General features: G+C 40.0%; 1 protein-coding gene across 1 annotated transcript; it reads left to right on the top strand.

Annotated features, from left to right (window-relative positions):
- The first annotated feature begins 5,922 nt into the window (after positions 1-5,922).
- Positions 5,923-20,156, top strand: DIRAS1 (DIRAS family GTPase 1). The gene is made up of 2 exons (XM_053465177.1): positions 5,923-6,387; positions 18,979-20,156. The coding sequence occupies exon 2, from the start codon at positions 18,998-19,000 to the stop codon at positions 19,592-19,594; it is 597 nt and encodes a 198-aa protein (XP_053321152.1). The 5' UTR covers positions 5,923-6,387; positions 18,979-18,997; the 3' UTR covers positions 19,595-20,156.
- The last annotated feature ends 7,216 nt before the right edge of the window (positions 20,157-27,372 follow it).

Below are 27,372 nucleotides of genomic sequence, written 5' to 3'. Positions count from 1 at the left end.
AACAATTAAATAAGAATATTATATATATATATATATATATATATATATATATATATATATATATATATATATAATTAACAGCAATCACATTCCTATCATGCCCAGGCATACCCAGATTCCAGGATGTACTCGCAGACTTGGCATGATAGGAGTATGATTGCCCTATCTACCCCTTCTCACTCCCTTCTGCCCTATCTACCCCTTCTCACTCCCTTCTCCCTATCTACCCCCTTTCCCGTCTCACTCCCTTCTCCCTATCTACCCCCTCCTAACTATCTACCCTTTCCATCTTTGAAGTTCACTTACCTTTCAGGAGTCCTGCGGTGGGGGTGCAAGGCCTCTGCCTCCCAGCTCTGCCACTGTATGGAACAGTATAGAGTGATGGGAGTTATGATGTACTTTTAGAGCATGAAAAAGACATTGGAAATGGTACAGCATAACACCCATCACTCTCACACACTTACCAATCCACACATATACACCAATCCACACACATACCAATCCACACATATTTATACCAATCCACACATATTTATACCAATCCACACACATATATACTAATCCACATATATATACCAATCCACACATATATATATACTAATCCACACATATACACTAATCCACACATACCAATCCACACACATATACCAATCCACATATATATACCAATCCACATATATATACCAATCCACACATGAATCCATATATACCAATCCACACACTCACTGAATGTTTTCCTACCTTTCCTCTTTTCTCCTTACAGCTCATCTTCCTTCTCTTCGCTCCTCTTCTTCAGTTCTTCTGTCTTCTTCCGGGTCAGAGGGCACGGACAGCGGTGGGCGCGGCTTCAGTGTTGTGCGCCGGGATCTGACAACAAACCCCGGCGCACAGCAGCTGTTGCCGCGCGGATCACAAGGGAGCGGTATCGGAGGTCTTTAACAGACCTCCGGCTCCCTTGAGTGATTTTAAGCCGGGTTCAAGGGAGATCCTTAAACCGGCTTAAAATCGCTCCCTTGCGAGCCTGCTCCTCCAGCGGCGGACATTACTGTCCGTCTCTGGAGGGGTGCCGGGTGCCCCCCTGATGAGCGGCACCCGCTAGGTACGCTACTGGCGGCAGCGTACCCCGCGGCGTCGCCCCCTGGAGTGTGGAGCCCTGTGCAGTCGCACAGGTCGCACACCCCAAAGGCCGGCCCTGATTTTAACTCTTTCCATGCACACATTACCCTTCTTAAAAGTGTTTTTTTGGGGTTTTTTTATATACACATTTTAATTCAGGCATACATTGATAGCTCCTGGTATATATTTCTTCCAAACACCCCAATATGTATTTAGCAACATCTCCCGCCCAGGCATGAGTGGTATCACTGTACTAGTGATACCACTCATGCCTGGGCGGGTTGAGTTGTTTTGGGGGTAAAAGGCCACATTTTGGACATGTGCAATTTGGTTTTTGATGTGATCATTGTGCCCCCATATCCTATTTGTGAGATCTTTGAAACCCGGCTAATTCAACTTACCCCATCAAACCATGTATTTTTGAAAACTACATACCCCAGGGTATTTAAAATGCTGGTATTTTAACCATTTACTTGCACTAATTTTACCACCAGCCTTTGTCAAAGTTTTTGTAGTAGTAATTTTTTGGTATTTTTTGTAAGAATTTATAGTTCCTGGTATATGTCACTGCCAAAAACCCAGATGTGCGTTCAGCAACATCCCTTGAGTACAGGGGATGCATATGTTTGGGGGCAAAGAAGTTAGTTTTATTTTTATTTTTTTATTTTGACATTAAGTCAGTTTGCACTTTTGCCTTATTTGTGATATCTTTGAAACCAGCCAATTTAATTTCATTTTCCTGGCACTGAAGGTTTGCCGAGCCTTGCCATACACAAACCATACATTTACACGCACTAACACCATACAGGAACAGACACATGTTAACATCTTATGCTCCATGACACCTTACAGTAAGGCAAACACGCTAACATTCTATGCTTATGTACACATATGTTTACGCTATAATATGCTGACATACACTCATGCTAATGCAATACTGTATTACATAAACACCATACATGTTAGTACCCCACTTATACACATACACGCACACATATAAGGCTATACGTATATGAAATTACACCACTCTAACACTATGGAGACATACACACTGAATCTGGCACTACGATAGACATACATACACTCACAGAACTCTAAATATGCACACACACACTTTGACTGACACTTTACATATACACAAAAACACACTGACTCTGACACTATTGTATACACACAATTACATACAGTACTTCACCTTTCTCTCAACTGATAATGTTAAAGTCAGGGGTCTGTGCAGGCCACTTAAGTTCTTCCATACCAAACCTGTCAAACCATGTCTTTATGGAGCTTGCTACGTGCAAGGGGCTGAAACAGTAAAGACAGCATATAATTGTCTAAAATGTTTTTAAATGCTGTAGCAGTAACATTAACCTCCACTGAAACTATGGGGCCTGGCCCAAACCTTAAAATATCCTTGCACCTTTATCCCTCATCCACCAAACTTAACAGTAAGCATCCGCCACACACACACAGATTCATCCATTAGACTTCCAGAGAGCAAAAGTAATTTATCCAGAGTCCAGTGGTGGTGTACTTTACACCAATTCAATTCTAGACGTTGAACATAGTGATCTCCGGCTTTCACTCTGCTCAGAAGATATTTAATGAAGCTCACTACACTGCGATTGTCCTGATGTTGCTCCCAGGGGCAGCTTATATCACTATAATAAGTGGTGCTACAGAGGACAGGCGATTTCTACACACTTCATCGCTTCGCGGCCCCTCACTGTGAGTGTGTGTGATCTACCGCTGCTTCCACTTTTTCATTTCACAATAATAACACTTAGAGTGGACCGGGGCAGACCCAACAGGGAAGAAATTTCATAAACTGACGTGGGGTCCTATGACAGTGAAAGTCACTGAGCTCTTCAGTATGATCCATTCTACTGCCAAAGTTTTGTCTTCTCAATACATAGACGTTAATATGACGCTGTTCCCATTTGCAGCAATAACAGTTCCCACTGGGAAGGCTTTCCACAAGATTTTGGAGTGTTTTTGTTGGAACTTGTTGGCACTGATGTTGGACGAGAGGGCCTGGCTGACAATCTCTGTTCCGAGGTCACCCCAAAGGTGTTTGATGGTGTTAATGTTAGGGCTCTTTGCGGGCCAGTCAAGTTCTTCCACACCAAACTCATCCACAGTCATGCTGGAAGAGAAAAGGGCCTTCACCTAACTGTTCCCACAAAGCTGGAATGATGGCATTGTCCAAAAATGTCTTGGTATGAGAAGGAGACCTGTAGCCTAACTAGAAACCATGGGGCCCTGGTGTGAAATATTGCCCCGGGCCCTCCAACAACTGGTCCATGCCTTCTTTGCCCCTTGCCCCCCTTTCAACATACAACATAATGAAACACAAATTACACACACTTACTCATACTCAGTTACACATACTCCATCTCACCTCACTTACACAATTACACATCTATGCTCACACACAATTACACATCCATCCTCATACACCTACACAATTACAGTACACATCCATGCTCATACACACAAGTACACATTCATGATCAAACACGCAAGTACACATGCATGCTCACACACACAGAAGCACACATGCATGCTCACACTCACAAGTACACATCACAGCCGCGACCGCTGTGACCCCTGTAGTTAGACCAGTGAAGGGGACATACCAAGACATTTTGGACAATGCTTTGTATATGTATACAGTATACCCGTCTAAACCAGTCAGATGACACAAACCATCATCCTCAGTACAAGCTTTATTGTGAATTTGTATGATAAAGATCACCTTTTAAAAAAACATATCCATTACAGTAATTCAGATAGGTAACTTGTGGCCTGGTGTCTGTAAAAAATAACTAAATAAACTGTTTCACCTGTTTAGATCATGTCAGTTGAGATAAACTTTTAACTCGACTGATGACTAAACTTGTTAATTAACATGCCGAATTAGTGAACCTGCTAGCAATACTCATCACAACCTTTGCAACCTTAAGCAGTAGCTCAATCTGACAGACAGAATATGCAGTACCCATCAATCATTTTGTATTTCTAGGTCAAGTATAAGAGACAACACCAACAACTGTGGACAGAAACACTGCAAACTATGTATTGTTTGTATACAATGTTTCATTCCATTTGGTATCATAAGCATCATCCATATTCCTTTTAAATCTGGTGAGTACACTGATCTATGCCCAGGTACCAAATGAAATCTTCCCATAAAGATAATATAGTATTTGTTGTTAACGTGACCTATCAGCTTCACAATCAGGGATAGGCAAAGGGTCCATACAAGGATACCAGTGTCCACCACGGATGCCAGTAAATGGCCACCATGAGTAATGTTGGTGCCTTCCCCTGTTCACAATATAGTTTGGTAAACCTGACCTACTAAAATGTTTGCGTTTCCACTACAAAGACAAATATAGTGTAGTAAACAGCAGGAGGGAAGTCTGCTGTAAAAAGGGAATCACACTCCAAATAGTGGAGACCAGGCAGGGATGCTTCCTGCAGAGACAGCTTCTCGCATGTTCATCTTTGCTAGTGACATCTGCGCCATCATCTGGCCTTACAAAGTAACACACTAATGTGTAACTGTCCTCTATAGCTGTATGTATCATTATAAAACCCTTATTAATAGCATTACTATTTATTTACAACAATATAAATATATATATATATATATATATATATATATATATATATATATATATATATAGCGCCAACAATTTACGCAGGGCTTTTTACAGGACATACATTCAAAGGGTATGACAAACATTAGGTAAAAGAGGGCCCTGCTCACAAGCTTACAATCTATTATGAATAATTATGAACTTGCCAGCGCAGAAGCCAATAGACAACTAGCTGTAGGGCATTTAATGCAGAACATAATGGGATATATTAAATAACTGAAACTAGACGGTGTAGAAAGAAATATAGTATTCCTCGTATGGGTACACCAATATTTGAGCTTTATTTTTTAGTTTATTTTTACATGATTATAAAAAAAAACAAAAGGAACAGATCTCTGATGCAAAATATATGGGCAAATCCATCTGTGCTGCTGCAGCTTTTCAAAGGAGGAGTCGCATTGCCTACTGGGAATACTCGAATTATCAGAGAGCCAGGCTCACAGTAGGGACCACCTTCAACTGTATACTGTATTAGCCTCTAATTCTGCTTTCCATAGTATACTTTTAACATCTATCAGGATCACAAGGACAGGAATTAAAGGGGGTTTCTGTGTCATATTGCCTTTCAAACATATGGGCTGGATATTGTTACACTATCTAGAATGTTCAATCTTTTGAAATTGATACGCATTACATGAACCTCATAGATCTGCCAGGGTATGGAGGGATTCTGCATATAATGCTCTATTGTGTATGACTTCATTGTCAAATTCATGATTGCGCCAATAAACCCAGGTACTGATATGTTAGCATTTGTTCTCATACAGCAGTTTGTTCTCATTTGTTCATTCATTTTTTATTATTATTATTTTCCAGGTTCAGAATTCGGACGTGAAGAACACTGAGTATACAAACCACAGAGTAACAGAGGAAAAATAATATTGTCATTATTTTTGGTTATACTGGCTATGGTTTTTAAGAAAAATAGATATGAAAATAAATACCATCTAGGCCACCCTTGCGAGGCACAAGTGTTTTTAAATAGCTGCAAAAATATATTTTGTTTTATTGTTATTATTATGCTCTAATATTATTTAATGCACATAATAACCAGATGTGTGGATCAAGGCTGTCCGTGAGGACTAGATCCTGTGTGTTGCGGGCACGTGTAGTGTAATTTAAAGGACATCAAGCATCACATCCATTCACACACACATACACACGTACACACTGGGATGGATGGAGCCAGCGTCCCCCTGCCTGCCTCCCTCCCTCAGATACCTCCATGCTGCCCACGGGTTCCTGCAGAATCCCGAGGAGTCACCCGAAGAGCTACTGATCAGTGACAAATTACAACATGTCCCTGAATGATTAATCACGGAGAGCAGGCGAGAGGAGCAGCGTCAGAGGCAAGAGGATGATGAGGGGAGAACAGACCTGCTTGCAAACTGCTGCGTTTAGAGCTTTAGAGGAGACATCAGGACGGAGCTGATCTGAAGAAGCTCTGCGAATCCGGAGGTTCTACTGAGGAGAATAGCAAGGAGCCCGGAGACATACAGAGAAAGAGACGCACAGGAGAGAAGCTCCAGACCGCCAAAAAGGAACCTCCGGCTTCAGCCCTGCAAACAATGCTCTAAAACACGGGAAGAGACACGCCACAGAGAAGGTGAGAGACAATTGTTTGCACTTAGTATTTATTTGCTACAGTGATGGCATCCCCCCCACTGTAAAGGCGACAGGAAAAATCCTGCAGCAGAAGAGTCAGCATTTTAATGAGGAGAGCAGAGGGAGGGAAGTCATGTATATTCCGGCAGCCAGCACCGTGTGCGGAACAATATGAGGAATCCTCATGCATTTAGCATAGCCCCGATGAAACTGCGGGAAAACAGCAGGAACCTAGCCACGGCATCATGTGTGCCTATATACTCACCTAAACCCCCGATATACACACGTATATATTTAAATATATATTTATATATACATTTTAATTACATTTATTGTATTTGTATATTGTATTTGTATATGTTGCTTTATTGCAGCAGTAGGCTAATTTTGAATGTTCATATTTCTGTATATATATATATATATATATATAATATACTATATATATATATATATATAAATACATATACCTTATTGCGATACACAAAGGCACATTTTAACTGAGCGCTGCTGTGGCATATTAACCTTTTAATTTAAATAGGGGCCATTGAGTATACCTTAGCAGGGCTAACCTTGAGCTCGTCGAAGTTGGGTGTTTGGCCTGAGTAAGTATATTAGAGCGTGTGCTTCTCAAGCAGGTCATGTGTGCAAGAAGAAGGGCATTCCATGCTGTGAAAACATGACATTGTCCATGGGTAGCTCATTCAGTTCTTTCTTAGTGCGCAGTGGAAGAAACCCTTTCATTGCTGACAGGGCCTACGCAATGCCGTGAAATATCGAATTGGTGGCTACCTGTCATAGTGCAGGCATTAAATCAAAGATTTCATTAGGACAGGAACACAACGCAGGTTACCAACAGTTGATTTCTCATTACAGGTAATCATGTACAGGATTTACCTAACAAAATAATTTAGTGCAACTTAAAAGCGTTTATTTTTCCAGGCACAAATCTTTTTTATTGTCACGAAGTAGGATCAAACCATTATCATCCTGCAGCTATTTGTAAATTGCTTAATAAGTCGTGACTTCTCACAGGGCAGTCAGATCTGGATTTTGCACCGCAGAGATTAACACCACACGTAGAAAGTGTTCAGTTTATATGAAAGGTTCTGTAATGACATCATGGAATAATGAAAGGCTAATTAGATTACTAATAATTTGGGCTCTCCTGTCTCCCACACGTATTGTGTCATACACATCCCACTTACTTCCTGGCCATCGACAACATCTAGCTTTGGAGATCAACAACCACCACATTTCTGGATTCCCTTTCATCAGTTGTCTCAGTAATGGATCACAAAAATTCGACAGATTCCACCTACGCTTCATTCCGCATCTCCTGTGCTGGTGTTTACGCTTTTAATTGAAAAATGGCTTTGTATCATGTAAACCAGTACATGGTTTGGGAGTGCAACTGTGATGTATTTAAAATAAAATTACATATAAATACCTAGCCACAGAAAGATGACACACTGTTTGATCTTTGTGCAGCTTGGCAATGTGTGCTGTATACATAAATATGGTTGTTAGCGTTATTTATAATTACAGCGATTAACCCTTGTGCTCCTCTGTATACAATGTGTTGATTTCCTCTCTGGAATTGAAAACGTTAAGGGTCTGCAGCAATATAACTTGGTGCTCCAGTACAAATCAATATCCATTCTTGAATTTCATCATGTAACACTGGTGGATTAGGGTTGTTCTATAGTTAGAGATGAGAGATACATCTCTGGATGTAGAAGCCGCAATGAGACGTCTGGCACCAGCACCGGCCCTGTGGTTTCCACTCTCCGCCCCTCTGTTTTATTTCTCATTGCAGTGGAAGGCATATCCTCCAATTCGACATTCACAATAGGTGTCAGCCTTTTGTAAGAAAATGTGGAACTCATATGCAGGGTGGTGTCAGCTCAGGACCCAATGCAGGAGGCAGAAATGAAATCAGAAGCAAGCTGGATCACAGCAGGAGGGTAGAAGCAGAGAGAAGTGTAGTCAAAGGTGTAAACTTGGCACTCACCAGGGTTCGCAAGATAATCGTCCAAGAAATAACAGACCAAGGACGTGGTCCAGAAATGTAAACGTATTCCAGAAATCTGGTAAACCAGTGAATCACTCTAAAACCCTGGATAATCTAGAAGCAAAATCTTAAACCAGGTTTCAAGTCAAAGGAGAACAAACCAGGAGAATAAAATCGCAGAGAATCCATGGGAACCGGACACCTATACAACTGCTAAGGCCCCCGGGGGAGGTTAAGTGCCTGAGCCAGGTAAGCCATGCCCCTGAGTAAGCCGTGTTCACCTCCAACCTCTCCTACAACATTGGAACATTGATGACGCCTACAACAGTGTGTGACGCCCTGTTAGTCATGTGTATAAGCTGGCTATGTATGTGACCTCAGAGCATGCCAGAGACAATGGGGGTGCAGACAAATTGAAGGGGGACAATGCTTTTGAGAGCCAGCTTCTAAAGTGCACACCCCCTCTAAGATCCTGGCTAGAGTCTTGACTTTTAAGGGCTCACTTGCCCTTCAGTTTGACATCAACAGAGTCTAATACTTAAAAACTAAGAAACTGTCCCATTTGAAATGACCAGATATATGTGCAGTGAATAGACATACCTTATATCGCTCTTTGTCCTGAGGTGCAGGAATTGCTGACATTGTTCCTCAAGGGTCTGGTATATCTGTTAAGGACATATGGACACCTCAGGGAGATTACCAAAGAGGAAGAGTTCAAGCAAGAATTAGCTGAGATGGGTGACATTTTGATTGATAGGTTGATCTTATTTGTATGCAAACTATGCTAAGAGCAGTAATTGGGTCCAGTTGAATTAGAGATAAGAAATGAAGCACCAACAATATTGATCTCAGTGTTCAATGGTTTGTGGATAAAAAAAATCAGGGCAAGGTATGGGAAATGTCTGACAGACAAGTGTCTCTCAGACTGTGACAGAGACCCTTTCCAGAAATGTTAAGTGTATTCACCCCTGGTCCATTGAATGTCATGGGGATGGAAAACCTTCTCGGAACAGGACCATAGTGAGGTATTTTTTCACAGATGAGCTATCTTGGTTATTTGCTGCTGTGCAGGGGCAGTTCAACGTTAAAGACTTTTTACCAAGATTGTGCAAGTAGATCCAATAGATTTGGTAGAGGTCTGTTTGTGTCAAGCGTATGTATTGCATGAATTGACATAGTCTACATTCCTTTGTATAAGGATATTGTGCAAGTATATAACCAAAAGTGAATCAAAATATTCTCTAAATGTGTTGCTTAACCTTAAGGACCCTTTGTACCCTTTATGTATGAGGCTGTTTTAACACTGCAATTTTTTTCTCTGTTTAGTGTACCTACACAAGTTATATATTGGGTTTTTTTCAGAACAAGAAGGGCTCTATTCTGATACCATTTTTATAATATCATCTAATTTCCTATAAAAAAAACTAGAAAAAAAAACAAATTTTCTCACTTTGTATTTGAAAATATTTTTACTCATCTACAAAAGCTAATTAAAAAAAACTGCTAACTAGATTCTACTATTTGTCCTGAGTTTAGAAATAAAAGTTTTTATGTTTTTTTCAAGTTATAGGGTAATAAGTTCAAGAATTTTGCTATTTCAAAACCATTTTTTTCAAATATGGTAATCTGGCTACCATGTCCTATTGGGACATCTTTGAAGCCAGCCAATTCAATTTACCCCCATCAAACCATATCTTTTTTTAAACTAGACACTCCAAGGTATTTCAAATGCTGATATTTTACCACTTTCCATGCACTAATTTTGCTACCAGTTTTTTTTTAACTCACATTGTACTTTAGGTATGAATTTACAGCCCTTGGTATATGTCACTCACAAACAACACCCCAATATGTTTTCAGCAAGATCTCCTGAGTACAGTGATACCACCATGCATAAGTTTGTCGAGTTGTTTGGAGGCTAAAAGCCCACATTTGGGAGGTGCACATTTTATTTTTAATTTTGACATCTAGTCAGTCTCTATGCATTTAACTCTATCCATGCCAGGGTTTTAGGGAAGATACAGCGCTAATTTTAGTACTTACTCATAAAAACCAACTTCTATATATATATTTGGACTTTAATTTTACATTGTGTTGGAACTGCATGGTTCCCCTGATGGTGGCGTCACTGCATAGTTAATTTTTAAATGCTACCGCATTTTTATTAATTTGTTAACTATTTTTTCTTTTTAAATATTTTACTAATCACAATATGATTAGAAAGCTGGGCTCCATTGACTTGCATGGTTGAATGCAGTACTTGTAGAGTGGACAGTGATGCCCTGGGGATGTGTCCATGCCGCTGCAAGAAGCGCAGGACGTACTGGTACATCCATAGGGGATTCTTGGGATGTGTTTTTTGGACGTACCGGTACGTCCATAGGGGACTGAAGGGGTTAAGGTAAAGCTGGTTAAACATGGCAGTGGGAAACAAATTAGGAGTGTATACAGAATTGATAGGAACATGACAACAACTGCTGTCGCTAATGGAAATTGTGCCAGCCAAGCCATGTCTCTGAAGCATGTCTGCAGTTACCCCTCCAACACTGGAACACTGATGATGCCACATGTAGCGTCCGTTGGCATGTCACTGTCTTCATCGTGCATGCAACACTCCTGGGCACGCATGATGTGCTTTTCCTGCATGGGGAGCATGGAGCATTCTTGCAGCAAGGGATACACCAGCCAAGTAGGTGACTTAGGTAGTAGTAAGGCATTATAACATGAGGGTTACTAGGAATAAATGTTATGTCTGGGGCCTGTAAGTGCTAGGCTGGTGGCCATGTCAGTCCAAATTCTGCACTGGGCAGTACTTGGACGAGTTAAACCGACTTTTTCTTTGACTTAGCACAGCCTTAGAATATGTACAGGACACATGCGGAGAGCGAGACAACATTCAATGGTGCTGGTAGAGTTTACATGGCACACATAAATGCATGCACATAAAAAAAGGTTTAAGCTACAGTATTGGGATGTGCTAGAGACTTGTAGAGTTGTAGACTATGGAGATCAACATTGGTTTTGTCAGTGAAGATTTTGTGATAAGAAGAGGATGACCCAAACTTGTAAACATTTGAGTAGGCCTCTTAGTGCCAACCATGCATGTGATACATGTTTGTCAAAAAGAACCTTAAATGTTTCTGTAGTGTTGTGGATCCATTTTACAGGGGCCCAGAGATACTCTTGCAAACTTAACAGTACTTACATGGCTTCCATAAAAGAAGAAAGTAGCATGTTTATTGTCAATTGTGCTGTTTTCCTCTGGAGGCAATAATAATATTGTTCATTGTCATATAATGATAACAAGGTACTTTGAACAAAGTTGATTGCTCCCTTTGGGCAGCATCTCCCCATGGAGCAGGCAACCTAAAGCTGTGGCAGTGAAATGATGTGTTGTTTATGGGTCTTTCTGCCTTAAGTTTTGTCTTCAGCAAGTGAAATACACGCTTGCACCATTCCAGAATATTCCACTTCTTTGTCTGAAGAAAACTTCTGGGTTGCTTTCGCATTGTGTTTTGGGTCATTGTCCATCTGTAAAGTGAAGCGCCGTCAAATCAACTTCGCTGAATTAGGCTGAATCCGAGCAGACAATATATCCCTATACACTTCAGAATCCAGCTGCTTCTGTCGTTTGTCACATCACCAAACACTAGTGACCCAGAAGCCATGCATGCTCATGCCATTGTGCTTTACATATGCTATGGCATGCTTTCGGATCATGAGCTGTTCAAGCCTTCTCCAAACATTTTTCTTCCCATCATTCTGGTACAGGTTAATCTTAGTTTCATCAGTACAAAGAATGCTGTTCCAGAACCGGACTGGCTTTTTTAGATGTTTTTTTTGTCTAATCTGATGAATGGTTTGCACCTTGTGGTGAACCTTCTGTTCACCACATGAAGTCTCTCATGAAGTCTTCTCTTTATGGTGGACTTGGCTAATGATATGCCTACCTCCTGGAGAGTGTTGTTTACTTGTCTGGATGTTGTGAAGGATTTTACTTTACCATGGAAAGGCTCCTATGATCATCCACCAAAGTTGTCTTCCGTAGTTGTCCAGGCATTTTTGTGTTGCAGAGCTCACCAGTGCATTGTTTACTCAGAACGTACCAGGATATGGGCCACTTCTTATGTTCCTGCTATCTCTCTGATGGGTTGTTTCTTTTTTGCAGCCTAAGGATGGCCTGTTTCAAATGTGAATGCTACACATCAAATCAACTCCAGACCTTTTACTTGCTTAATTGATGGAGAAATAACAAACAAATAGCCAACACCTATCCATGAAACATCTTTTAAGTCAATTGTCCAATTACTTTTTGTCCCTTGAAAAAAATAGGGGTTACATATTAATTAGCTGTAATTCCTAAACCCTTCCTTTAATTTGGCTCCTAGATCTGGCCTTACATAAAAAGTTTTCACTCACCCTCATCCACTCTCACACTCTCTCATGTTCTCTCACATTCTCTCAGGCTCTCTCACACCCTGCCATGCTCTCTCATACACGCTCATGCCCGCCAACCCCTTCTGTGTCCCCATCTCCTTTTCCCGCAGCTCTTGTCTTTTTCTCCTTGTTCTTCTGTCTTGTGTGTTCTTCTGTCTTCTTTCTTTGACCGCTTCTCCCTGCCATCCCCTCCGTTATCCAGGATTCCCGAAGCAGTTCTAAAAAACAGCGGAGCCTACCTGAACACCCTCTCCCTCAATTGGAGGAAGGGAGGAGAGGCTTTCCTAGTGGTCCTCCACCCTTTTGCGGAGGTACTTCTGGAGGCCAGAATATTGCAGACAGATTCACAGAGAAAGACAGGTGCACACCGCTTCCCATTCTCCGCAAATCCGTCTGCAATATTCTTGCCCTGCCCTTTTGCGGAAGCGGTCTGGGGAAGCCTGGACAACAAAGCGGACAGCGAAGAGAAGCAGGCGAAGATGAAGAGGCAGGACAAGAACAAGACATTGTAAGAGTCAGTGTGATATAGATAAATGCCAGCAGATTTGTTTATGTTTTGATTTGTCTTGATATATATTTATATATACACTACTATTAAGCTGTTTTTATGGAAAATAAGGACATTTCTAGCTGTGCAAACATCATTGCAAAACGGTTTTCTAATGATCAATTAGCCCTTTAAAATCATAAACTTGTATTAGCTAACACGACATTCCATTGGAACGCAGGAGTGATGGTTGTTGATAAAAGGCCTCTGTATGCCTAGGATGATATTTCATTAAAAAATCAGCTGGTTCCAGCTACAATAGTAATTTACAACATTAACATCTACACTGTAATTCTGATCTATTTAATGTTACATGGACACAATTTTTTTCTTTCAAAAACAAGGACATTTGAAGTGACCTCAAACATTTTAGCAATAGTATATATGTTTATATATATATATATATATAAATGTATATATACCGTATCGGCCCGATTACAGGCCACACCTGATTATAGGCCCCATCCTTATAGTTTGGTGCTATTTTAAAGAAAAATGTATTTGTAAAGAAAAAATGCACATTAGTGGAGTGATAACACAGTATTTTATTGAATGAACAAAACAATAAAAAAAAACACCTGCCCTGCATGTCCCGGGCATCGGGCGATACGAATTGCGCATCCCTGAGCTAAACCCCGATTATAGGCCGCATCCCCACTTTAAAGACTTAAATTAGGGGAAAAGTGTGGCCTATAATCTGAGTTTATATATATATATATATATATATATATATATATAGTATAAAGTTGTAATTACAGGAGTATGTGGGTTCATTGTGGTTTTAAAATAAATTACCCCATCCCAGCCTTGCATAGTGTTTATATGGCAGAAGCAGATGGATCTGTGGGCAGCCATGAACTCCAGCCCTTGGCCAAAAGTACCAGCTCCTCCAGCTCGCGCTTATGCTGCATTCTGAGAACCCATTAGCTTAAGGAGAGGGTGCTGGATCACCCCAGAACAGAGGGATCAGGGCTTTTGCTGCTGTCAAGAGATGTCAGACTACAAATTTCTTATACAGCGAGATCGAGAAGGTTGTACGTTATAACAAGAGAAACTCTGGAATGGCAGTGTTCTCTCTGTGAAATAGAAGAATGAATGGATTTTGGACCGGAAGTAGACTATCTTGCAGCAAAGCCACCAGAGATGTAGAATCAATCCTGGGGATGCTCCACATCTCCAATACAAGTTTGTTGTGTTCAGATGGTTCAGTCATTGAAGGGGGGTCTTTAACAATTGGTTAATAATTTATAAACATTTATTGACCTTGTTACTTAATAGGGCTGCACTGAGTAAGAATATATTTTTTTGGACGAGGGAGATCTGCAACAACGCTTCCCCATGAAGTTTGGGGGGAAAGATAGAGAGTTACGAGAATGAGCAAAAACTATAATGATATACAATTAGGTGGAAACAAGGTGGATATGTAGAGGCTTTCAATGGGCGCAAGGTTCCTGGATAAGCAGTGTTTTTGGACAATAAACCATATGAAGTTGCCCAATTGAAAATATCTGTACTTGAGGAGGATGGTAGGAGGTCTGTCAAGGATCAATCTGATCTAGTGGTTTTAGGGAAGCTTTGGAGAGTAAGTTTTGGATCTAAGAACTCTCTGCCGATGAGGCAGAAAGAAAGGAGCCTGCACCCTGACCTGGGTAGAAGGCTGGGTTGTCTCTGATTGAGGTGAGGAGAAACGGGAATGAGGAGATCTTGGCCTTCCTTGCGAGAGATTATGTGCCACCTGTCTTCTGGCATCTGCTGGAGTAAACCAGATTAGTGTTTGCATCAGGATTCCAACACCATGATTAACTGGTAGCTCCAGGCTACTTTTATGTTTAGGAAGCATCAGTGTTTGGTGTTTAATTCAAGGTGCCCTTATTCCTTAGATAAAATGCGAGAGCATTGTGCGATGGGAGAAAAAGAAGGCGAAAGGGACATGTATAGTGAGAGTCTGGAACAAATGTAGGAGACGTAGCACTATGTTCACATGTTTTGATCCTGCCAGACCATGAGACCATAAGTCTGGACCAGGACTTCATATCTGACTGTAACGTGGTTAATAACGGGGCAAAGTTATTCTGATATATTGGGGAATGTTCACCAGTCAGCCTGATACATAGATACTTTAGAGGTACACCAAGTAAACAAGAAGGAGGTAGCAAGGCATTGGCATTCGGGGAAGGATAAGCTCACATGAAATATTTCTGATTTGAATTTGAAATCAGAGAGTTTCTCTTATATCCAAATTAGATGTAAGGTGATCATAGGGTGTGTGATCACAAACAGTAGGTAGTCTGCGTAACCAAGGAATTTATGGTGGGTATCACCTAGCTGCAATTCTGTCATGTCTAGGGGGACAAGCCTGCCTGGTCCCATTTGAAATCTGGAATGAGTCAGACAGAGAACCATTTAGTTGCAGTCTTGCTGATGGCCTGGAGTAGAGTGGAAGGATCCAAGAGAGCATGCATGGCCAAATCCCATATGTTGTAGCATAGCTTGCATGAGCCTCTCGGTCAGGGATGAATCACGTTTGGTCTGGGTGAACCTGGTAGGGCTTTATACAGTTCCCCAAATTGTTTGCAAATAGTTTAAGATCTACATTAAGAAACAAAATAGGCCAATGGCTTCTGCATAGCTCGGGGTCCGCAATGGATATTGCTACCTTCCAGAATGGAGTTATAGTGCAGTTCCAAAACTTTTAAACTGTTTATAATATTTAAATGGGAAACTATCTGATCCTGAACATTTTCCCGATTGAGAGCTCTTGAGAGCTTCTAGGAACTCCGAGATCGAGATTGGAGTTTCAAGTGAGGCCGCCTCATCAGCAGAGAGGATTCCGTTAAAACAACTCCTCCATATACTCCACAATGTTTGCTGGTAGGTGAAGATTTTTTGAGAGATCTCTGAAGGGAGTAGGCAAATTATGCCCCTTAGAAGGCCGCAACCCGGACCTCGCAGTCGGCGCGCACGACGTGTCTCACACACGCGCGCGCCCCAGATGAGGGGGGGTGGCTTACCAGAGGGAAGGAGGAGAGGTGGAGTCCTCCATTCCCACCTCCTCTCAGGTGGTTCAGGGGGGAGAGGATCAGGTAATAGGGGGTGGAGTACACAAACCCTGCCCCTATATAAACCCCACAGACATCTCTCTCAGTTCTTTTTAGCTAAGCAGTGTACTGTGAAGTACCAACTCTAGCTACCTAGCGCTCTGTTACTACTTCCCTGTTTGGCCACGGATTCCTGGTTTATGACCTTTGGCTTTGTGACCCAATTCTGCTACCTGCTGCCTTCCTCGACCCCTGGCCTCTGACCCCGTTGACGTTTACCGATGCCTGCCTCGACCGTGACCCTGACTATTCTCTTGGATTTGCCCTGGTATTCCCACGTTGCTATGCTCCACTCCCCCACATGACAATCTTCCGAGGCCTTATGTTTCTTTTGGGTACAAAGGAACTGTTCTTCCTTCCCACGAGGTCAGTAAGGTTGTCCTCAAAGTACATGGTTAATACCCAGCTAGTAGAAGCTACAACCTCACTGTTTGCCAGTATCGATTTGTTAAAGCACCACGAGTGTTCTGGAGGGTGTGATAAAGCAGAGTGATAGTGGCATTATTGGACCATGTAGATATCCCTTTTTAAGCTTGGTGCAGGAATGAAAGGTGTTGAAATGCCAGGAAAAAGTAGTCAATGCGTGTATATGACTTGTGTGGCATTGAAAAAGTGTAAAGCCCTCCAGCAGTCCACTAAGCGGAGAGGTCATCATTTAAAACTATAGGGTCAGAGGTTTAGATGTAATGTAAGGAAGTTTTACTTTACTGAAAGGGTTATAGAAAAATAGAACCGTCTCCTGTCAGTAGTGGTAGCGGCTAATACAGTAAGAGAATTTAAACATTGATAAAATAGGCATAAAGCTATTCTACAAGACAAAACCAAGGACTGATTAAAACCAGAATCTTACATCAGGAATAATGAGCACTCTAGATGGAACAAATGGTTCTTATATGCCGTTAAATGTTTTTATATCTAGGAACTTTATTCATGCTCCAACCCTGAGATTTTTTAAATATTAACCCTTGTGTAGTTCATCATAAAGCATTCTTTTATAATATAGGTGTAAAAAGTCTTAGAAAAGAGAGTAAAGAGATTAGAGTTATAAGGGTGTCAGCCGCACTCCTAACAGCCCCTCTGCTTGCGTGATCACAGGGACCACTGATCAGGTTCCCGGCGATCAGTTAAGGTCCCCTCAACTTACCTGCTGTTTTTTTTTTGAAACACATTTACTTCACACTAAATGACAGACTATACAAAGTAAAGTGGTATAAAGGGAAAATCTAATATGTCTTGGATTAATCTATGTATATGATTTGTGTCATGGGTGAGCAAAGAAATGCTAAAAATGGTCACTTAGGGGAATAAAACACTATGTCATGAAGGGGTTGATATAAAGCATACCCCACTGCTATTAGAAGTAAGAGTAGTGTATACACTGATCAGCCATAGCACTATGACCACTGATGGGTGACGTTTGTTATCATGGCACCTGTCAGTGGGTGGGATATATTAGGCAGTAAATGAACATTTAGCCCTCAAAGTTGATGTGTTAGAAGCAGGAAAAATAGCCGCAGACCAGTCAGTTTGCCCATGATGACCCCTGTCCACTGCTGAAAGCGCCTGCAGTGGGATGTGAGCATAAGAACTAGACCACAGAGCAATGAAAGAACGTGGCCTGGTCTGATGGATTATGTTTTGTTTTACATCACGTGGATGTCTTGGTCCCAGATACTATAGCACACCTTCAGTGGTCTAATGGAGTCCATGCCTCAATGGGTCAGGCCTGGTTTGGCAGCAAAAAGCGGGACCTAGACAATATAAGGCAGGCTGATCAGTGTATAGCGCAACAAATTTGCTGGCCAACATAGAAGGATGTGTGTACCAGCACACTAAAAATCTAGTGAAATAAAAGGTAAGAGAGAGGTGGAAAAAAAAAGAAACGCAAACTTAGAAGTCATTTTAGAGTGAAAGAGATCACCAGTAAAAGCCAGATTTTTGAAGACAGATGCTGCTGCTAAACTCCTGAAGAATCTATGAACTGAAATCTTTATTTAAAGGGAACGGTATGTCCCATAAGAAATAAAGCTGACAATAAAGGCAGTACTGAATCAGGGGGTTTCTAAAATACTAAGTACCATGTCACCATATTTTGTGCCATAACATTTTGTTCTCACTTCTCAGAGATGCCCCATCTGCAATATGCACACATTAGGTTAGTGTTGTCAACATACCCCTTGAACCTTCATCTGCTGACCTGGAGGGCCCCCCCTTTGTTTACATATCATGGTGGGAGTAGCAGAGTAAGGGTGTCAGATCTAGCAGTACACCGGTGAATGGTTAGGGTTTGGAAAATCCAAACTATTTTTACTATTACTATTTTTAAGTCTGTCTTAATTGGTACTTTACATTTATGGACAAAATACAAGAAAGTACATTTTTTTACAGTTAAAAAAAAAATAACTGTATAATACTTAGTTAAATAATTATTTTGAATTACATAGTATACACTGCTATGGCCCTCCAGTCACATGACTATCTTTTCTACTTTTGTTACAGGTCTCTACAAGCCGTTAAAATGCCAGAGCAAAGTAACGACTATCGAGTTGTTGTTTTTGGGGCTGGGGGTGTTGGAAAGAGCTCCCTTGTCCTACGTTTTGTCAAAGGAACTTTTCGCGACACCTATATCCCGACAATCGAGGACACATATCGCCAAGTCATCAGCTGTGACAAAAGTGTGTGCACCCTGCAGATCACAGACACTACAGGAAGCCACCAGTTTCCAGCAATGCAGCGACTCTCCATCTCAAAAGGTCATGCGTTTATTTTAGTCTTCTCTGTCACTAGTAAACAATCCATTGAGGAGCTGAAGCCAATATACCAGCAAATCTTGCAGATCAAGGGTAGCATAGAGAGCATACCAGTCATGCTGGTAGGAAACAAGTGTGATGAAACACAACGTGAAGTAGATACAAAGGAAGTGGAGGCGTTGGCCAAAGAGTGGAAATGTGCCTTTATGGAGACTTCAGCCAAGATGAACTACAACGTAAAGGAACTTTTCCAAGAGTTGCTAAATCTGGAGAAAAGGAGAAATATGAGTCTTAATATTGATGGGAAAAGATCCAGCAAGCAAAAGAGAGCAGACAAAATTAAAGGAAAATGTAGTCTCATGTAGGAAGACACAATTACGATAGCCATCCCATGCTCATTTATGGTCATGCTAATTATTTTGTATCAACGTCTTTCGCTGCATCTTATCACTGTGATTGCAGAGGCACGCTAACCGCCTTGCACACTCATTGTGCAGCATTGTTTAATATCATTATACCTTAATTTCTGTTTAGAGTAATAGGAGATTTGGAAAAAGAAAGTATTTTTGTTCACTTTTTTAAAAAACAAAAACAAAACAAAGGACATTGCTACTGTGAAAATGCTTCATATCCACCGTCTTGCTAATAGACCACTAAAGGAGATGCACCTTCCATGTGATGGCTTAAACCTGCAATTATTTATACAAGATGCTACAGGATCAGGTTTGCTTCTTAGTTTATATGAGTGAGTGGTGCTTTAATAAAGTGACAGGAACAAAAAGGTAAGCAATCATGTGGAATACTATAATTCTTGAGAAAATGCAGTTGGTCAGACTTGAAACTTGACAGGGCAGAAACCATTTCATCCTGTTCTGGGAAGTACAGTGCTGGCTGAAACATCTGGATCATAAATGTTATCAAAACTAATTATTAAAGTGACTTGTGGTTGAAAGAAAAATCCCACTAGGAAGATGGTCCTTCGGAAGGAATACCATATTAAATGCATATACTAAAGAAAACCATAATTTAGTCTTTATGGACCCAGAGAGCGGATGTTATGGAAATACACTACCCGTGACATACATGGAAAATGGTCTATAAGCTTTGCCGCACTTTGTTTTGTAACTATTATGTGTAAAAATATAATTACATCAATGCAACATTCCCTCTTCTAAGTTCTACAAGACCAGAAGTATATACATATTTTTTTCCACCTTCTGTAAATAAGCCAAATTTGAGAACTTTGGAATCAGGAGGCTGTAGTTACTACTTCACACAGGTTAAATTGCCAAAAACATCAATTATTTTGCCATAAAACATGGCTTTTCATTGTTCCGGATTTGAAAGGAAAATGCCATTCTAAAGTCACTGTTATTCGTTTTTTTGAGGAGTTACAGTGAACAATATTTTTTTATTCACTGAAATGTGCAGTATCTTAATGAATATGATGTAGTTGTTGAGACAGTGCTAAGCAATCAACAGATATTCTGGGGATTTTCATAACAAAGTGGATACGTTTTCCTCATAGTTCACAAAATATGTTTGGCAAGATCTCACGTGCAGGATCTCACGTATGTTGCAAGCTGGGATACCATTCTAATATAACTATGTAACTTTGGAAAAAAAAGAGATTGACATCTTGCTTTCCACAGCACAAAAGTTTAAGAACAAAGAAGTGCATCTCCTTCCAGTAAATCTTTCACAAACCATCATAAAAACTCTACGTTTAAGTCTTTGGCTCAAATAACCCTCTGCAAATATAAAATGTGTTGCAACAAGCTCTGAGGTTTGACCCGCTAGTTTCATACCTTCACGGTGTTTGATGATAAATATAACACCTAAGTTATATATGTCATATAAGGCCTAAGTACAGAAAGAGTTTGCAAGTGATATATCCTTTAAAGAATATAAGTGTTGTTGTGATCTACACATTTGTTGAATATAGCATTTACCTTTCATAATGTAGATATCCTGATCCTGAAGTTTGTTATATAATACATCACTGTAACATCTCATAGTCCAAAAATTAGGTTAATGGGACAAACCTGGGTGAAAGGCAAGATGGCACCCCAAGTATCAAAAATCTTTAAAAAAACAAAAATAGTTGATGTTATCATTGACTTAATCGCATAGAAGTAAAAGTATTATAGCTCAGGCCCATGTAGGTGTGTGTTCCCAAGCACAATGTACATAGTTAATTGTTTTGCAAAATAGCACAAAATCTAAAACTCTGCCATGTGCAACTGTTACAGGCTACAATTTCCAATATTATTCAAGGTTTAAAAAAGTACAAATAAATTGCTCACTCTGCCGTTCAAAGCTCTGCTAACATATGGAAAAAATCCTTCAGGTATGTGTGGGGTTAGCAACTAAGGCTACAAAAGTAGGCTTGGCCACAAGGGGACTTCAAAGTGTGCCACCCTTGAAGGCTACCCCACCTTACACTGGGAGGATCAGGAGCCAGGTCAGGAGACATGGAGAAGGCCAGGAGTTTATAGGAAATGGTTAAAGGCAAAGCTGGGCAGGTCATAGTTAAAACACCATTCCCACCTCCCGGAGAGCAAAAGCTTCCCCAGAAGATGGGGATCACCTGCATAATAGGAACCTCTGGGTAGAGCCAAAGAGTTGCCAGGCGTGAACATGCATTACTCAAGCTAGTATAGAATTATGTTTCCCATGATATTTGCATACCTCCCAACCCTACCATTTTTTGTGGAGCTGCCCCTCAGTCCCACCCATGAGTTAGTTGAGGAGATCGTCTGATCTCCCCTGACTGGCCCAGGGGGGTATAAAATTGATGATTCATTGTACCTCCCATGTGGCAACCGTGTGAATCTAATGCTGAGCATAGTGAGGTGACTGGGTAAGGTAGGTGGGCGATCCCGCCCTGTTCCTCTTGCCTTCAACCCTGCTCTTCATCGCCTCACTTGAAATGTTGGGGGTATATGTTCAGCTAAATTCTTAGACAGCTGAGCATGCATCGTGGGATATGTAATTCTATAACAGTTGGAGTACTGGTTGTTGCAAAGCCCTGCTTCAAAATCATGTTTTTGAAACTTGTAGTAATTTGGTCTTACTCGTTTATATACCGAAAGCAGCTTTGAAAGCTTGAACATCGGTGGTGTCAGTTAAGCTGCTAAACAGGCCAATATTAAATTACTATACTATCCCCAAAGTACAAGTTTTATTGTTTATGTGTTTGTTTTTTGTTTTTTTTTTTTAAAAGAGCACAAGGTGTTCTTCTTTGAACAAGGGCATCGACATTGAAAATGTATGAAGTTATTGCACAGAACTAAAAAGACAGCACTTTTATTACAGAATTTACGAGTGTATTATATAATGATATTATATTCCTCACATTATGAAGTAGGCGAAACATGTCCATACCTTTCTTTCCAATTCCCTCAATTGTATGTCTATGTTATGATGTACAGAAATGACAAAACAATGCCATGAGTTTATACATGTACAGACAGGAAAGAGATACTAAACTGAGCATGCTCAAAATGAGTTACAATTCGTTGTATATATATATATCCCTAGAGACAACAAAAAATATGTATACCAGTTGGGACATCAACCAAGGTTATGTACTGAATATATGGAGACAAGAACCAAAACTATGTATCTTTCAAGACACAAACCCACCATACAGACGAACAAAAATAGGAACCAACATGAGTTTTTCAAGAAGGGAAGCCGTGGTAAACACCTTTAGACTTGGAGACCTACGTAGTCGTGGATTGATCCAGGAATAAAATATACTACTTTCTTGGGGAGATGTAAATAACCAAAATATGTGGAAACAAATTCATGCATGCTAAAAGACAGCCTGTAAGAAATAATCATTCATGGGACTGGGAACCAAACACTGAAGGCTATTAGGATCAAGCAATCAAAATAAAGCCAATATGATTGCAATATGTGCATGCGGTGTACACAGAATAAATATTACGGAACTGATACCAAGAGTGCCTCCAGGAAATGTATATTAATCATGCATAGCCTGGCAGATGAATGGGAATTGTACAATGTTTTACCAGCTTTAGTGAATAAATGAAGATCATGACCAGTCTACCCAATAAGAAATATTACTTGGTGAGGATAAAAAAGGAAACATTGACAGTTGAACAGAAACAGAAGTGATGAGATGGAAATATTTTTACGGGAAAGCTGGCTACCATGTACGGATAGTCCTAATAGTTTGTGAATACTTGCAATAAGTGGCAGAGACAATTCATAAACAGAAGTTTGGATCAGTTGCCCACCGTCTTGCCAACAGGCATCATCGCACCTATTACAAATAACACACTTTGTGCCTGACCGATAGGTACTAAGGACACATTACCTTGGAAACAGGGACCAACATTTTACAACAATAGCAGCTACCATAGTGACTGACATGAATGAATTTATAGACATAAAGATGAACCCCTGGGATGTATAGTCTTAACAACAAAGCACCATATAAATGGAAATTGTAAAGAATTTACAGTCATGGTAAGAGAATGAAAACCCTGTCTTAATCAGGGTCCAATTCCAGGGAAGAAGAACATCAACCAGAATATATTCCAGGGAAGAAGAACTACGACCAGATATATTTCTTTCTTCACGCTAATGGAAATAACAGTTTTAGCAAACATCAATGATTTAAAGGGCCTTTGGCTTAGCCAGGACACCTTTAAGGCCCATGAGAGACTTTGCCAGAACGTTTAATATTAAAAGTGTTAGGGTACCAAACTTTCTGCATAATTGCTACACAGTGGCTTTTCAGCACCATCATTACTGCTGTTTAGAATCTAGTACTCTCAGTTCTTTTAATCCTGGCATTATATTCTGTGTTGATTGTGGACTCAATCCCACTCTACTCCTAAAGTAATTGCAGATAGCTCTTCTGTGAGTTGTTATTTTTTGGTGCATCTCTCTTCAGTGTCTCCTATACAAAACAATTCTAACCACTTTTGCCATAATTTTGAGGCACGTTTGAGATCAGTTACAAAATATGTTTGCATCCTCAGTACCACAAAATGTATGTGGTTCTCATGACAAGACGCTATGAAATCAGCCTCTGCTTCTGACAGGACACAGGATTGCTCATGCTGCATTTAAAGTCACAATCTATTTATTGATCTACAAGGCAAAAATGGCATCACAACTTAAGCACAATGCTCCTCTCAGCATCAGCACAGTGAAGGACCAGCCAAGCTCCCGTATTTACCATAGTTTTACTAATAATGGATACAACATACTAATTCAATGTAATATATCTTTGTGTGATTAAGAATTGCTGAGAATGCCTTCAGACTACATAAGCAACCTAGCAAGAAAGCATATCCTATAATCAATGTAATCTGGGAACACATAAGCATCCATGTAGAATTTCAGCACATTACAGGAAAGTCAAAAGATGGGAAAACAGTTCTGCATGCCACAAAAAAAATTAAAACAATGCTTGTTTTGTTATCTAAATAGAAGGAATAGTGAAGGATACGTTAGCAACTCATGTCTACCAAACATAGCACATTCTAGTTCAGACTGTACATTACTAAATACATCAGTAGAATACTCCAAGAATTAACCTCTTTACATAGGATACACACAACTGAGGAATTGGAAAGAAAACGTAAATTAGTCAATTTGATATTACTACTTTATTTTACCAATAGAGCGGACTTCTCTTCCTGTATTCATAAACCGTTAAGTGGATGCTGAAGGGAAAATAGTCGACATCAGAAATTCACCTAGAAGGCAGCAAACAAACCAGGAATTCTCTCTTCTCTATCCATGGTTGAAAACATGTTTCACTGATATACCTTGACAAAATAGACTCAGAGGCCTACAAGCCATTTGCCCTGTGTGTCATATGTTCAGTCCTGTCCAAGACTTCATGGTCAAACCAATGTGTCTGTACCCTCATAGTGATGAAGTCCTTATATAGATCCAGCCATTTGGAATAAGTCAACTTTTTGCCTTTTAAAGTGTTGTGACATCGATATGTATACAAGATATACATTCTAAATTTAGTATACCTTGATAGTAAAATGGGAGACAAACAAAATGTAGAGATTTTGTGCAGGCAAAGGCATGATGCATGGTTTGAGAGGAAAATTCTATATAATTTTAATCTTGGGACATTTAGAAATACAAATAAAGGGTTAACTACACTGAGTTGCACAGCTCAGAAAGCGTGAGCTCTTGAATTGAATCCCTATTAAACAAACAGTGGCTCGGCTTGAAGAAACATTGGCTGGCAGTAACTGCGTCAAGCTGTTGACCTGGCAAAACATGCTTTTCTTAAACAAAACACAGTCTCTAGTTGACCCTGAGAATAACCTTAATGGCAGCTCAAATCTTATCCTTAAACCCTTATTTGAAGGGGAACTCCGACCAGAGGGTTTTATTAAAAGTATCATTAGAAAGGAGCTTTCAAAAAGATTGTATTGTTTTCTTGAAAATGGTTCCAGATATATATAGTATAAAATACAATATTTTCAGACAGCGGCATAGTTATCATAATTATATATATATATGTGACAAGCTCTTTATCATACTGTCTTGTGGTAGACGGTAGAAAGGCTCAGTGTTAATTACCCAGCCGGACAGTAATAAAATAATTTAGCAGGACTTCATTAGCATTGCCATAGATAATAATTTTCCCCTTTAACATCCTAACACCTTACAGTGAGGAATCTGTCAAGCCATGAAACTAGTTAGCATGCGGCATTTGTGATGATTGCCAGACTTTAATTGACTGGTATCAAAATATATACACAGCATATTGTACACTTAGAGACCAGTAAAAACTTTGCCTGCATCACTATGAAACTCCATTTTACAGTGATAAAAAAAACCTTTCTCTGTACACGTTTTTCATTATCTGATGGTCCCATTGTGAACCATCAACAAATAACAAACAACATGGGTTATTGTGAACCTATAACAAACTTGAAGAAATAACTACAGGACACTGAACAAAAGAAATAAGTATAATTGTTCATCGTCGACTTCTAATAAAAAAAAATCTATTCCTAACATTTAGTGTGATATCAGTGGTCATTGTATTAAACATTAATAATGACAATTACGTAGAAGACATTATTTTGAATTGTTGATTTGTAATTCTCTGTATCCTAAAACCAGCATGTTAGCAGAAACATTTGGGTTGCATATAATATTTTTAAGTGCAATGCAACACTGACTCTAGATACAGTCTTCCTCAAATATCCTCCTCCTGCATCCCAAAAGGAATGCGTGTTATCAATCTTGTAATGAAATAAATCAAATGAAAAAGCAAACACCTTCTAAGAGATTTTTCTTTCTTTTTCTTACTAGCGAAAAGTAATCATATGTACTGTTTAAATAAGTAAGTTGTGGGATGTGCAGAGGTGGGTAAGTTAAGAAAAGAACTAAACATTGAAGTAAGTATTTCATAGACTCTACCTACTGGATAGCTCTTTTCATAAACAGCTATCCAGTAGATCATAACTGAGTGCAATGTTACTGTGAAGATACTTAATTCCCAAAAATGGCCTTTATATTTCTTGTCTATATTTATGGCATTCTCTAGCTCAGGACTGCCAATGCCCTTAACCCATTTCTGGGACAAAAATATGTTTCATTGGAGAGCAGCTTCTGCATGATATCATGTTTGATCTGTGGGTGGGAAGGAGACATTTTTGTCTGCCCCTTTTTTGTTCAGAGCGCATGTGTGTCAACTGATTTTTTTTTTGAGCGAAACATATTTTTTTTTATGGGAGAAATTGGTTCCCCCTCTTCTTGAAGACGCCAGTGGTCCCTTTATTTGTAGGGGTACGAAAAAGATCCGGCCCTCATGCAGCGAGTGGTTGCATATCCTTTCAGACCTCGGAAGATGAATATTTGGGGATATTACGAGCACTTACGTTTCACCTGTCCACATAATTAAAAAAAAACTGCAAACATCTGACCAATCTGAATCTGACTTGTTAGAGGAGACAGTAATAAAACAACAAGCCTCCCAGTTCCCTACATACTTTCCATCTTATATTTATTCAGTGTCTGAATGGGTGTCTTGGGGTGAATATATTTGGTCAAAATGAATACCCTCCCAAGGATATTGTATTTTTTTTTCTTAAATTTACCAGCTCTGGTTGGGTGGTAGGAC

This window comes from Spea bombifrons, chromosome 1 (genome assembly GCF_027358695.1).
Source record: "Spea bombifrons isolate aSpeBom1 chromosome 1, aSpeBom1.2.pri, whole genome shotgun sequence".
NCBI lineage: Eukaryota > Metazoa > Chordata > Amphibia > Anura > Pelobatidae > Spea > Spea bombifrons.
This window is presented reverse-complemented; position numbering and strand designations above follow the sequence as displayed.